The 14552-nt window shown below is 45.2% G+C and overlaps 1 protein-coding gene across 1 annotated transcript in view; it reads left to right on the top strand.

Moving 5' to 3' along the window:
- LOC119958251 (histone-lysine N-methyltransferase 2D-like) overlaps positions 1 to 14552 on the top strand; it is a 224347-nt gene that overhangs the window by 37127 nt on the left and 172668 nt on the right. The window contains 5 exon segments of the mRNA XM_038786664.1: positions 1417 to 1604; positions 2355 to 2506; positions 10343 to 10441; positions 13245 to 14162; positions 14165 to 14352. Of these exon segments, the coding sequence (XP_038642592.1) occupies positions 1417 to 1604; positions 2355 to 2506; positions 10343 to 10441; positions 13245 to 14162; positions 14165 to 14352 (1545 nt within the window).

Raw genomic sequence — 14552 nt, forward strand, 5'->3', positions numbered from 1 at the left:
CTCACCAGCAGTGGGCTCAGTGTCTCTGAAAACTTCTTATAGAATTCCACCTGATAGCTGTCAGGCCCCAGGGCCTTGCCTGACACCAGCCCTTCCACCAGATCCTCATCTACCGTCGGAAACCTCAACTGATCCAAAAACTGCCTCATCCCTTCCACCCCAGCCGGGGGTTCCGACTCATATAATTTACTATAAAAGTCCTTAAACACTTCATTCACCCCCACTGAGTCCAGGACAGTATTCCAGCCTCTACTCTTTACTTTCCCCATCTCCCTGGCCGCCTCCCTTTTCCTGAGCTGGTGCGCTAACATTCTGTTTGCCTTTTCCCCGTACTCATAAATCGCCCATCTTGCCTTTCTCAACTGTTCCACCACTTTCCCTGTGGTCAACAGCCCAAACTCCGCCTGTAACCTCTGCCACTCCCTCAGTAGCCCCGTGTCCGGGGCCTCCGAGTATCTCCTGTCCACCTGGAGTATCTCCTCCACTAACCTATCCCTCTCAGCCCGTTCCACCTTTTCGCTGTGGGCCCGTATGGAGATTAATTCCCCTCTGACCGTTGCCTTCAAAGCTTCCCAGACTGTCGCTGCAGAGACCTCCCCTGTATCATTTGTTTCCAGGTAGTTCTGGATGGACTTGTTAAATCGCCCACAGATCGCTTTGTCTGCTAGCAACCCCACATCCAGTCTCCACGCTAACCCGTAGATCCACCCTGACACTGCGATTGCCGAGCACTCAGTATCCACCACCCCCGGTATTAGCGCCCTGCTCACAACAAAAAAGTCGATGCGAGAGTATACCTTGTGGACATGTGAGAAATTTTTTTTAAACTCCTTCGCCCTTGACCGTGCAAACCTGCATCATCGAAGTCTTGTTGCCACCTCCTGTCAAAATAACTGACTAATCATGAGGATTATGACATTTTCCTTGTTTGTTAATAACTTGGTGAAATGTTCCAGGTGAGCAGAGGAAAAAAGCCCTGGGTAATAGCCCATTTAGTTGTGGGGTTTTTGGTTAAGGAATGGTGCATAGTGTGGGGACACTTAAGAGGGAAAGGGCAGAAAGGGAAAATAATTATTTTAAAACTTTTTAAAAATCCACTCCCTTGCTTTCTAAGATAATAATGTATGCACAGTAACTTGCTGCCATATTGTACATGGTAGGGGTTAAGGAAGAGGGGATAGACTCTCATTGATAGGATTTGTGGTTTCCGGTTCAGTCTGAAGCTTGAGGCACAGCCATGCAACATCTGAGAGTCCTATGCTGGGTTAGTTTTCAGTGCAACTTTGTGAAAATGTTCCATTGTTGATTTTCTAATATTTATGAAACTGCACTGATAGCTGTTAAGTGGATAGAGGACTTAATTTGATGCCTCCAAGGTGCTTTGCAAGGCAGTTTACTTTTACTTTCCTTCTGCAGAACTGTCGCGTGTGCAGTGATTGTGGTTCAAGGTCTGCAGGGAAGCATTCAAATGCACAGTGGCATCAGAACTATTCAGTGTGTGAGAAATGTTACTGGCAAAGGAACAGGGACAGTGCCTCGTGCACGATATGTGGTAAAACAAATGGACAAACAGATGACACATTAAACTGCCATATCTGCCAAAGGTAAGTAACTAATGCCATCAGTGATTATTTATCAGGTGTGGAAAAGGTATTCTGTTTAGCTCAGTTGGCTCGACAGCTGGTTTCATGATGCAGAGCAATGCCAGCAGCGTGGGTTCAATTCCCGTACCGGCTGAGGTTACTCATGAAGATCCCGCCTTCTCCACCTTGCCTGAGGTGTGATGATCCTCAGGTTAAATCACCACCAGCCAGCTCTCTTCCCTCAAAGGGGAAAGGAGCCTAAGGTCATCTTGGAACGTTTGCTATGCTAACTACAGTTATGTTGTCTGTGCCGCCCCCCCCTCGGGGGCCCCCTTTCTCTCTCTGTCTCTCTCCACAAGTAGGCAGTCAGTTCCTCCAGCGAGCTCCAGATGGAGTGTGCAAATCAGTCTTGGGTGACACTTTGTCTGTTTCTCTCTCCACTCCCTTTAGGGCAGAACCTGATGTTTTCCTTCTTGTTATGCTACCAGTGTTTGGAGTGAGTTTTAATATTTTCAGTATTTCTTGTACTCCATCTCATCAATTTTAAGTTTGATATTGGAAAGTCACTTTTAAAATGTTTTTTTCCCAAGTAAGGGGCAATCCACCTAGCCTGCACATCTTTGGGTTGTGAGGGTGAGACCCACACAGACACTGAATGTGCAAACTCCACACACGCCGGGACCGAACCCAGGTCCTTGGTGGCGTGAGGTCCACTGCGCCATCGCGCTGCCCTGTAGTCACTTTTCATTGACTTGTATTCTTTATTCTCAGGTGGATCCATGCAGACTGTGGTCCTTCACCTCTCCATTTATCAGGGCAACCATACACATGTACAACGTGTAAAAACTCATTGCAAAATGCAGGCCTTTCAGCTCCTGAGCACGTTGATGAAATGCGATTGAAACTTCGGTCAGTGGAATCAGGTATGGATTAATAGATATATTTGGTTGTTTCTGAAAAGTGTTTGGCACTGACACGGCAGCGGTAAAAATGTTCTTGCAAGTTAAATCATAAAGTATTCTATGCACGCTTAATTTGGGCATTCAAATCTTGTTACACTGCAGGCTTCTGAGCTCGTTGTAATAAAATGATTTTTAGCTTTGGCTAATGGTGCCCTAATCTGGATGAGCTTGGGCGTTGGAACATTTTAATGCAGTACCATGTTCTCCTGAATGTGCATTCAACTTTTCAAAATATATATTTGTATTAGATTTTTCAGTTTTTTTTTTTTACAAATCACACAACAGAAGAAAAGGTAAACCAAGAAGCAGTAAAAAATGCGAAACTGTTGCAGTATAGAACAGGAATTATTGCAAATATAGGAACTAGTGCCTCCAGGTTAAATAATGGATTACAAATTGAGGGGAAATGAGTATACGGTCATATTGATCTGAAAGTATAACAGCTCATGGTGCACACTTTCATGTATTGTGAGGTCAAGACATACAATGTCATATGCCATACAATATGGCTCATGAAAAGCCCAACAGGAGCAAGTCAGATAAGCTGGAACATATAAATCTAAGATAGGGGTCCCACACTTTACGTAATGCATCAGACTTTGAACGGAGCACAGACGTCAGGAATTCCATAGAATTACACTCCATGACTATTTTATGCCAGTTTTGAATTGAAGGATATTTGTCACTACTCTGGGAACATAGGATATTTTTACGAGCTGCAAAAGTCAGAATGTTGTACAACTTTTTTTCATTAATATTAATAATTGTCTCGTCTGGAACACTCAGAATTAGAAACAAAGGATTAAATTCCAAGGCTCTGTCAAAATCTTCAGCTCTCTGACTACACCAGACCAATAGGATTGAAGATTAACACAGGCCCATACACAATGTATATAATTGCTCTCGACTGCCAGGCACTTGCAGTGCATCGGGGATATATCAGGATCAAACCTGTGTCTAATATGCAAATGGTGCAGTATCTTGAATTGAGCCTCTCTCATTTTATTGCAAACATAGATTTTGTTGACTTATTCCCATAGACTACCCCATGTCTCATCAATGCTAATGTTCAAGTCTTTTTTTCAAGTCTTTTTCCCAAGAATTCGGGGTACTCCATGTACTAACACAGGGTGTTGTAGAACTTAACTGTTTAGGCGCCACAGAATTTGGGATTTTTTCCTCTGGCGAATTGGATAAGTCAATACTTAAAAGTCGTCTTATTAAGGATAAAGCTGTAAATAATAAAAAAAAAGGAATGTCTTGGGATGTCGGGTGGCACGGTAGTACAGTGGTTAACACTCTTGCTTCACAGCGCCAGGGTCCCAGGTTCGATTCCTGGCTTGGGTCACTGTCTGTGCGGACTCTGCACGTTCTCCCCGTGTCTGAGTGGGTTTCCTCCAGGTGCTCCAGTTTCCTCCCACAGTCCAAAGATGTGCAGGTTATGTGGATTGGCCGTGCTAAGTTGCCCTTAGTGTACAAATCGGTTAGGTTGGGTTACTGGGTTGCAGTGTGCAGGTGTGGGCTTGGGTGGGGTGCTCTTTCCGGGGGCTGGTGCAGACTCTATGTGCCACGTGGCCGCCTCCTGCACTGTAAATTGTATGTCATATTGGCATTGCTGATCAAAGGATGACCAGAAAGCATCTCTGAACATGTTTCCCAGCTTACAAATGTCTGTATCCCTCCATGTGTCAAATCCATGGTCCATAAGACCCGGTGAGATGTCTGGGCTACCCTGGATGGGAGAGAGCAAGAAAGGCAGTTGAGGTCTCCCTTCTAATTAGCGGACCAATTTCCATGCAAAGAGTATTAACAATAATAGAATTATCACATTTTGAGTTGCCAGTCTTAATGTCTCATAAAATAACATGACCTTCAGATGGTAAGCTGACTGGTCAGCCTCAATGTCGAGCCACATGGAGCAGGGCCCTTCCTAACCCAGCCCTTTATGAACTTGAGGTGAGAAGCCAGTTGATAACAGCCTAAAGTTCGGGGCACCCAGTCCCTCTCTTAGCCCCTGGGAGCTGGAGCTTAGTAAACTTAAGGCGTGGCTTCTCCTTATTCCAGATAAACAAACTAATCATTCCATTAATCTCCTTAAATCTGTAGCTGACAGCATTAGCAGCATGTGCAGAGGATATTGGCTGTGTAAGAAATAACCATTCCCCCAGCATAGACCTTGTCTCCCATAATGTGGAGGGAATGACATCAGAAATGGAACACACTGCATAGACAAACTCAAACTCTACTAAGTAGGGAAGCATCAAGCCGCCATGACCTAGACCACCGGAACTTCCAGGAAGACAAGGGCATGGTTAAAAATTACAGTGCTATGGTGGCGGAGTGGTTAGCACTGCTGCCTCATGGCCCCGAGGACCCGGGTTCAATCCCAGCCCTAGGTCACTGTCCATGTGCATTTTGCACATTCTCCGCGTGTCTGCGTGGGTCTCACCCCCGCAACTGAAGATAATAGTAATAATCGCTTATTGTCACAAGTAGGCTTCAGTGAAGTTACTGTGAAAAGTCGCCACATTCCAGCGCCTGGTCAGGGAGGCCGGTACGGGAATTGAACCCGCGCTGCTGGCCTTGTTCTGCATTACAAGCCAGCTGTTTAGCCCACTATGCTAAACCAGCCCCTAATGTGCAGGGTAGGTTAATTGGCCACGCTAAATTGCCCCTTAATCGGAAAAGAAGAATTGGGTACTCTAAATTTATTTTTAAAAAGGAAATTATAGTGCTACCTATGGAACAGGCGGAGACGATAATTAATTCTTGTGTGACACTGATGGGGGACTAAGGGAAAAGTAAAACCTTTATCTCTAGGATGTGAAGTCTTCCGCACATCCAAACAACCCACCTTTTCACACACCGATGCCAGTGCTCTGACCTATTAGGATTCCACCACCCCTACTACTCATTGAAAAAGAAACGAAGATCAGCCCCGCCCACTCTCACCTCAATTTGAAGTGCTCCCTCGGGCAGCACGGTGGCGCAGTGGTTAGCACTGCTTCCTCACGGCACTGAGGTCCCAGGTTCGATCCCGGCTCTGGGTCACTGTCCGTGTGGAGTTTGCACGTTCTCCCCTTGTCTGTCTGGGTTTTGCCCCCACAACCCAAAAATGTGCAGAGTAGGTGGATTGGCCATGCTAAATTGTCCCTTAATTGGAAAAAATAATTGGATAATCTAAATTTATTTTTTAAAAAGGGTAGCACGGTGGGACAGTGGTTAGCATTGCTGCTTACGGCGCTGAGGACCAGGATTCGAATCCCGGCCCTGGGTCACTGTCCTTGTGGAGTTTGCACATTCTCCCCGTGTCATCCCCACAACCCAAAGATGTGCAGACTAGGTGGATTGGCCACACTAAATGACCCCTTAATTGGAAAAAATAATTGGGTACTCTAAATTTTTTTTAAATTTAAAAGTGCTCCGTATCGTCTGAGTGAGTCTTCTGTAATAGGGCTATGCCCACTTTCTCCTCACGAAAAGAAAGGATCTTTTTCCTTTTGATAGGATGATGAAATTCCCCTTGCATTCCATGAGCAAAGTTGTTTGAAATTAGTCACAGCTATTGCATAGACCTCCAGAAAACGGGGAAGGTTGGATTTGTGCGCCACATTCAGGCCTGCGCCATGACACCCCTCCCCCATTTAGTTTGCACCAAAATTTCTCCAACATGTTCCTTTCATGGATATAACACCTGTCTGAACCTAAGCAGGATTTAGCCAACATCATAAAAGACCCCATTATAAGAGTAATACAAAAACATTGCAACCCCAAAAGCTCTGAAGTGACGTTCCTCCGTCCTGCAAAAAGAAAATCCTCGCTCCTTTGTGGAGCCAGGTCCCACTGTGCCTCGCCATCTTTAGGTCCTTCTGGCAATCTTTAAAATTGTGGAAGCGAATAGTTATAGACCTGGAACGTTGATTGTCCCTTGGCTTCAAGGATAGGATGCGGTACACCCTTTCCAGTTGGAAACACCCAGCCTTCATATGCAGTTTAGGAAAACATGGCAGCCAATTGCGATGAATCTAAGAAATTGTCATATTTTATATTTTTGGCAGTAATGTTATTAAAATCTGGGTTAAAATGTATACAGACAGTATGACTGCTGAATCTGTGATAAAGGTGTCATAAAAGGGAGGTAATCATTCATTTGCAGCTGAAGTGTTCTGCTAATAGATCTTGAGAGCCATTTACTTGTTTACAGATAGCTAACTAATGGAATATTGTGTACGTGTGAAGTACCCCTGGGGTGTCAGTAATTTATATGGTGTGTTGTGTTTGGTCCTGGCTAAACAAGTCAAGGGATATCTTGTAAGAAGAGGCAAAATAGCGCCTTATGCTTTGGATACAGATAATATAGTTAATGGGAGGAGCCAGGTCTGCCTCAAAAGGCAGTTGGTCCAAGAACACTCATCTGAACAGAGGTGTTTCAGTTTGATCTAGAAAAGTCCTCTCTCCAAAGGTTCTGCACAGAGAAATGCCAGTAGTAACCTGGTTGTTAACTTTATTAATGAGTGATATTTGCAATATATTGGTTTGGTTTATTGAAATATAGTGACTGATTTAGGGAGTAAGTTATGGTTTTCTCTTTTGGTTGAGAACTGTTGTAACTGTAAAGTTATTTCTTTGTTGCTAATGTGGTTAATTCTGTGTTAAACGTTTGTCTTAACATAACACTGACCCATTGGTACCCTTTATCACTCCTGTGGTGCAGAACATTTCCTCTCAGTTTTACAAATTGCAAGTGGGTGGGTTCTTGTCTGGGATCCTAACAGTTCCCTGAACTAAATTTCCTTGCCCTCCATTCCCTCAGGCAGGCTGATGACTTGGATATTCTTTCTCCGACTCTTCTCCAAATCTTCCAGGATTTGGGGGCAGCACGGTAGCATTGTGGATAGCACAATTGCTTCACAGCTCCAGGGTCCCAGGTTCGATTCCGGCTTGGGTCACTCTGTGCGGAGTCTGCACGTTCTCCCCGTGTGTACGTGGGTTTCCTCCGGGTGCTCCGGTTTCCTCCCACAGTCCAAAGATGTGCAGGTTAGGTGGATTGGCCATGATAAATTGCCCTTAGTGTCCAAAATTGCCTTTAGTGTTGGGTGGGGTTACTGGGTTATGGGGATAGGGTGGAGGTGTTGACCGTGGGTAGGATGCTCTTTCCAAGAGCCGGCGCAGACTCGATGGGCCGAATGGCCTCCTGCACTGTAAATTCTATTTGAAAGAGTGGCACAGTGGTTAGCATTGCTGCCTCACAGTACCTGGATTCGATTCTGGCCTTGGGTAACTGTGGAGTTTGTACATTCTCCCCGTGTCTGCGTGGGTTTCCTCCCACAGTCTAAAGATGTGCAGGTTAGGTGGATTGGCTGTGCTAAATTTCCCCTTGGTGTCCAGGGATGTGCAGGTTAGGTTATGGGGTTACGGGTGTAGGGAAGGGTGGTTGGGTGAGTGGATAGGGTTTGGTGCAGACTCGATGGGCTGAATGGTCATCTTCTGCACTGTAGGGATTCTATGAATCTACTATTTCTGACATGCCAGTCAGCTGGTTTTCCAAAGAATGAATACGAGTTTCAGCTGGAGAAGCAACATTTTTGACGTTCAAGATTCTTTCCTCTGTTACCGAGCCTTTATTGGTATTCTGCAACTTGGTCTCTAACGTTCCACGTGACTAATCTGATCGGGCTCCCACTCTCCCTTCACTAACTCTCGCTCCCTCTCTCCCTCCACCAGTAAAATATTTGACATTAAAAGTCTAATGATGACCATGAAACCATTGTCAATTGTCATCATAGCCCATCTGCTTCAATAAAGGAAATCTGCCATGCTTACCTGCATGTGACTCCCAGACCCACAACAATGTGGGTGACTCCATTGTATTCAACCGCTACGAAAACGCAAAAAAGGAATGAAACCGGACGGGCCACTCGGCATCGACCCAGGCACCAGAAACAATGGCAAATCCAGCCCTGTTGACTCTGCAAAGTCCTCCTTACTAACATCTGGTGGCATGTGCCAAAGTTGGTAGAGTTGTCTCACAGGCTCGCCAAGCAACAGCCTGACAGTCATACTCACAGAATCACGCTTTACAGATAACATCCCAGACACCACTATGGACTTCCATGTCCATCACCAAGAGTGGCTCGGTACTACCACCACAGACCGAGCTGGCCAGGTCCTAAATGACATAGTTGCTAGACTGAGACTGCAGCAGGTGGTGAGGGAGCCAACAAGAGGGAAAAACATACTTGACCTCATCGTCACCAACCTGCCTGCTGCAGATGCATCTGTACATGACAGTATTGGTAGAAGTGATCAACATACAGTTCTGTCCACATTGAGGATACCCTCCGTAGTGTTGTGTGGCACTGCCACAGTGCTAAATGGGATAGATCTCGAACAGATCTAGCAATTCCAGACTGGCATCCTTGAGGCGCTGTAGAGCAGCAGCAGAATTATACTCCACCACAATCTGCAACCTCATGGCCCGGCTATTCCCGTAGTCTACCATTACCACCAAGCCGGGGGATCAACCCTTGTTTGGTGAAGAGTGTAGGAGAGCATGCCAGGAGCAACATCAGGCATACTGAAAAATGAGGTGTTAACCTGGTGAAGCTACAACGCTGGACTAATTTGTGTTCCAAACAGCATAAGCAGCAAGTAAAAGACAGAGCTACGTGATTCCACAACAAATGCATCAGATCTAAGCTCTGCAGTCCTGCCACATCCAGCCGTGATTGGTGGTGGACAATTAAATAACCCAGTTAGAGTCATACCTGGAACAAAGGATGGTGGTTATGGTGGTTGGCATCACATCAGGAGTTCCTCAGGGTAGTGCCCTAGGCCCACCATCTTCAGCTGTTTCATCATGACTGTCCTTCCATCATAAGGTCAGAAATGGGGATGTTCGCAGATGACTGCACAATGTTCAGCACCATTCGCAACTCCCCAGATAATGAAGCAGTCCATGTCCTGATGTAGCAAGACCTGGACAATGCCCAGTCTTGGGCTGACAAGTGGCAAGTTACATTCGCACCAGGCAATGACAAAGAGCAGCAGATACCTGGGAGCCTCACCACCTGGAGGTTCCTCTCCAAGCCACTTGCCATCCTCACTTGGAAATATATCACCATTCCTTTACTGTCACTGGGTTAAAATCATGGAACTCTGTCCCTAACTGCACTGTGGGTGTACCTCCGCGTCTGGGACTGCAGCAGTTCAAGAAGGCAGCTCACCTCAACCTTCTGAACGGCAGCTAGGGATGGGCAATAAATGCTGGCCGAACCAGCGACGCCCACATCCCGAAAATGAATTTTTAAAAAGTCTGCTTTGAGATTGCAAAGAGAAGGCATACTGCAGAGGCCATAAGGTGAATTCAGATGGCTTCTCCAGTGGTGTTGCTGAGATCGGGAAATTAGTAATGTGAGGATCGAACTTGTGTCTGAATATTTATGGCAGTGCAAATTCATGCTTCAAATCTAAGGACGGTTTTTAAAAAGTAAATTTAGAGTACCGAATTCATTTTTTCCAATTAAGGGGCAATTTAGCGTGGCCAATCCACCTACCCTGCACATCTTTGGGTTGTGGGGGTGAGACCCACGCAGACATGGGGAGAATGTGCAAACTCCACACGGTCAGTGACCCAGAGCTGGGTTCAAACCTGGGAACCCGGAGCTGTGAGGCAGCAATGCTAACCACTGCACCACCATACTGCCAAATCTAAGTACAGTTGACAGCTGCTGAATTTTCTGAGGAAATTTTAAAATTAAATAATTTAAATAAAAAATGTTACTTCCTGTTGTGCAGAGCAAGTAAAAGAAACTGAATGGCAGAGAAAGGACATGGAACCAGAAGAACAATTGATGAGTGAACGTGTTTCTGGAGACTCCTTTCACAAACAGGAGGGTGAGAAGTGCTTTTAAATTGGGGCTTTTATCAGTTTTAAGATGTGCCTTGGATTTGCAACAATCTATTAATTTTTGGTATCCTTTAATTTTCTAATGGCTCCAAAATCATCTGTATAAGTGAATTCTTTCAATTAGAAAATATAAATAGTTATAACGTTTTGCTGGTCAAAATATCAGTTTTACCGTTTCTTTTGTAAACTGTTGCAATCCTTGTTGTGATTGCACTTTCATAGCATTGGGTAAGAAATTCTAGAATACTGATCCAATGGCAATGGAATTAGCAAAATATAAAAGTGTAGATAGTTCATGAAATGTATCTGAAAGTAGTGGCTGAATATGATTTTTCTGCCCAAAGAAGAGGGGAATGCTTCCGAAAGCAATGCTTCCCCGATGACTGACTAAAATTGCAATGAAAACAAAACCGATAAAGAACAAAGAAAGGTACAGCACAGGAACAGGCCCTTCGGCCCTCCAAGCCTGCAACGACCTTGCTGCCCGTCTGACCTCAAACCTTCTATAATTCCGGGGCCCGTATCCCTCTATTCCCATCCAATCATGTATTTGTCAAGACACCCCTTAAAAGGGCGGCACGAATGGGCAGTGGTTAGCATTGCTGCCTCACGGCTCCAAGGTTCCAGGTTCGATCCCCGGCTCTGGGTCACTGTCCGTGTGGGGTTTGTACATTCTCCCCGTGTCTGCGTGGGTCTCCCCCACAGCCTAAAGATGTGCAGGGTAGGTGGTTTGACCATGCTAAATTGCCCATTAATTGGGGGGGGGGGGGGGGGGGGGGGGGAATGCCACTTAAATGTCGCTATTGTGCCTGCTTCCACCACCACCTCTGGCAGGAATTTCCATGCTCCCATTACCCTCACACATCTCTAAACTTTACCCCTCGCACCGTAAACCTATGTCCCCTAGTAATTGACTCTTCCACCCTGGGGAAAAAGCTTCTGACTTTCCACTCTGTCCATGCCCCTCATAATTTTGTAGACTTCTATCAGGTCGCCCCTCAACCTCTGTCATTCCAGTGAGAACAAACAAAGTTTATTCAACCTCACCTCTTAGCTAATGGCCTCTATATCAGGCACCATCCTGGTAAATCTCTTCTGTACCCTCTCCAAAGCCTCTACATCCTTCTGGGAGTGTGACGACCAGCATTGAACACTATACTCCAAGTGTGGCCTATCTAAGGTTCTATACAGCTGCAGCATGTCTTGCCAATTTTTATACTCAATGCCCAGGCCAATGAAGGCAAGCATGCCGTATGCCTTCTTGACTACCCTTTTCCACCTGGGTTGCCGCTTTCAGTGACCTGTGGACCTGTACACCTAGATCTCTCTGACTGTCAATACTCTTGAGGGTTCTACCGTTCACTGTATATTCTCTATCTGTATTAGACCTTCCAAAATGCATTACCTCACATTTGTCCGGATTAAACTCCATGTGCCATCGCTCCGCCCAAATCGTCAACTGATCTATATCCTGCTGTAACCAAAAGAGAAAATGTTGGAAAATCTCAGCAGGTCTGGCAGCATCTGTGAGGAGAGCAAAGAGCTAACGTTTCGAGTCCAGATGACCCTATGTCAATGACAAAGGGTCATCTGGACTCGACGTTGGCTCTTTTCTCTCCTTACAGATGCTGCCTGACCTGCTGAGATTTTCCAGCATTTTCTGGACAACCTGCAACAGAGTACAGCGGAAGAACCAAATGCATACTTTGGCAGCATCTTCTTTTGTCCAGATAGATGCAATGTCACAGCAAAGGAGGAAGAAATAGATAAAAGTAGGAGGTACTTGGAGGTAGCCATCAGTTAAAACACTCCGTTACCAGGTGGTGCTCTGATTTAGGCCACAGTTCCATCTCTGCCATTGTAAATATATTTTACAGTTTTAACCTCAACAGCCTGGTGATCTGGGCTACCACTGCTTCCTCTCTTGAGAATCTGGTGTTTTAGCATGGCCCCGCTGGCCACTCTAACCAATACTTTCCACTAGTTTCCTCTCGGAGGAGTCAAAAACCAATCATCTGTCACAGACTCTGACCCGATGGACTCTGCCAGTCGGCCATGCAGTTGGTAATCCTCTATTTGTAGAATAGGGCAGCAATGCTGCACTTTCAATGCTTTGCAGAGGAACAAGAGGAATGGCCCATGTTTCTTAATGGCCCATGTTTATTGGTGGCATTGATTTGAGGGGGAAAATGTTGACCAGGACAGCAAGAAAATGCCCTGCTGCTCTCTTATTAGTGTCATGAGATTTTTAACATTCACTTGACGGACTGAAACAGCTTCAATTTAATCCAGTATCTGACAGCGTAGCATTCCTGTTACACTGCATTGGAGTGTCATCTTAGACGATGAAGTCAAAGCAAGTTTGATTCCACAATTCGCTGCTGTGGGTGACATGGGCAGAATTTGTTTTTATTAAACCATGAGCGCAAACCAAGAATTATTTAAAATTTGCAGCTGTGCTTCACTGAAGTGGCTGGAGGAAGCATTGCAAGTGAAGCCTTCAAATATTGTGAAATGTGCTTTACGCGTGGCCACCTTGCACACTTGCAACGTGACCGTTGAAGACTGTTATGTAACTATGTTGCAATATGTTCTGACACTCCAATAATTTGAGTAACTTTTGTCTCCTTCATTCCCCAATCTTAAATTGTGTTTTTGTCTTTGAGACATTTGCCATTGCTAATTTTTCCAATTTACTTTGAATCCAATAGAGGATTAGAAAAAATTGGTTGTGCAGGTAGGCAATAGAAGGTCAATGGCGGAGCGGTAATTTTTATTTTGTTTTGATAGATTCCATTAATAGTAGCAGTAGCATGGAAACAGAAATTCAAAAACAACCAACATCAGAAGTTGGCACCAAGGAGCAGGTAGAATCTCGATCTCATGATTCTTCTGAGGAAGATGGAGTTGAAGACTTGTCTGCAGTGAAAGAATTTGAACATGAGAAACCCGATGAGGGATTCCATTCTCCTCAAAATGCAGAGATTCATCCGACCTCAGAAACCGAAGAGGGTGCTTCTCATTCTGACAGCATTAAAGGTTCAGTGGCGTCTTTCTCTGCAGAAAAAGAATTACCAGAACATTTTAGTTCGGATACAACAGACCAACTGGAGGATATACAGGAGAAGGATGTGAAAATGGAGAGCTCAGTTTCTGTGTTAGACCAGGTAGAGACTAGTGTTCCTGCAGAGATGGGTGCTAGTCCCACTAGTTCCATCTCGGGAGAGTCAAAAACCCGTCATCCTGTCACAGACTCTGACCTGATGGACTCTGCCAGTAATTCTGCTGAAGCACAGTTAGACTGTGCCTCCTCGGTTTTGATCAAGCAGGAGACTGACAAAATCCAAACAGACAAAACTGAACTCTCTGACATTCCTGCTGACTCTACTTGTGGCTTCACAGAGAAAGGTGGAATTTCTGATATTGTTTCAGATGGGATGGAGACCAGGGATAATCCTGTTGAGATGGAAATTAATGATAATGTGACCCCTATGGAGGTTGTACCTGCAGTAAATAAGCTAAAGACTGAGCATGATGCTCAAATGGAGGTGCAGGATATTGTGAGCACAGACTCTGTCTGTAGCATGTTCATTAAATCTGAGATTGTGGAGGAAATGTCAAATCAAAGTCAGACTGACTCGAACAGCACCTGCTTGGAACCCGATTATTCAGTTACTTTGGATCGTGATGCAGGCCTGGCTTCCATGGATGTTGTATGACAGCAGCAGACGATACTTCTCCAAGGGTGGAAGAAGAGGCTGAGAAGTCCAGCTCGGACCTGCGGTTAACAGAAACTGAGGATTCCCTGCCAGCTGACCCTGGTATGATGAAGGGTGAATCTGGCAAGCCTGCTATAATGAAGCGTCGATTCTCACCAGGTCGGCCTCGTGTTAAACAGGTAAGGGAGGAAGAAAAGTTGTTTTTGTTTTTAGCTGGTAGTTGAAATGGAAGGATGGGATTCCACTTTGTAAAAGAATTGTGAATTAATGTGATTAATGTTGTGCGAGCAACATGTCAGCCAACTTCCCTTTCTGGTGTCTCTTTCCCCTCCCCACCACCAATGCTGTGAATAGTATTGCAGGAGGTGGCCATTAACTG

This window comes from Scyliorhinus canicula, chromosome 28 (genome assembly GCF_902713615.1).
Source record: "Scyliorhinus canicula chromosome 28, sScyCan1.1, whole genome shotgun sequence".
Classification (NCBI taxonomy): Eukaryota; Metazoa; Chordata; class Chondrichthyes; order Carcharhiniformes; family Scyliorhinidae; genus Scyliorhinus; species Scyliorhinus canicula.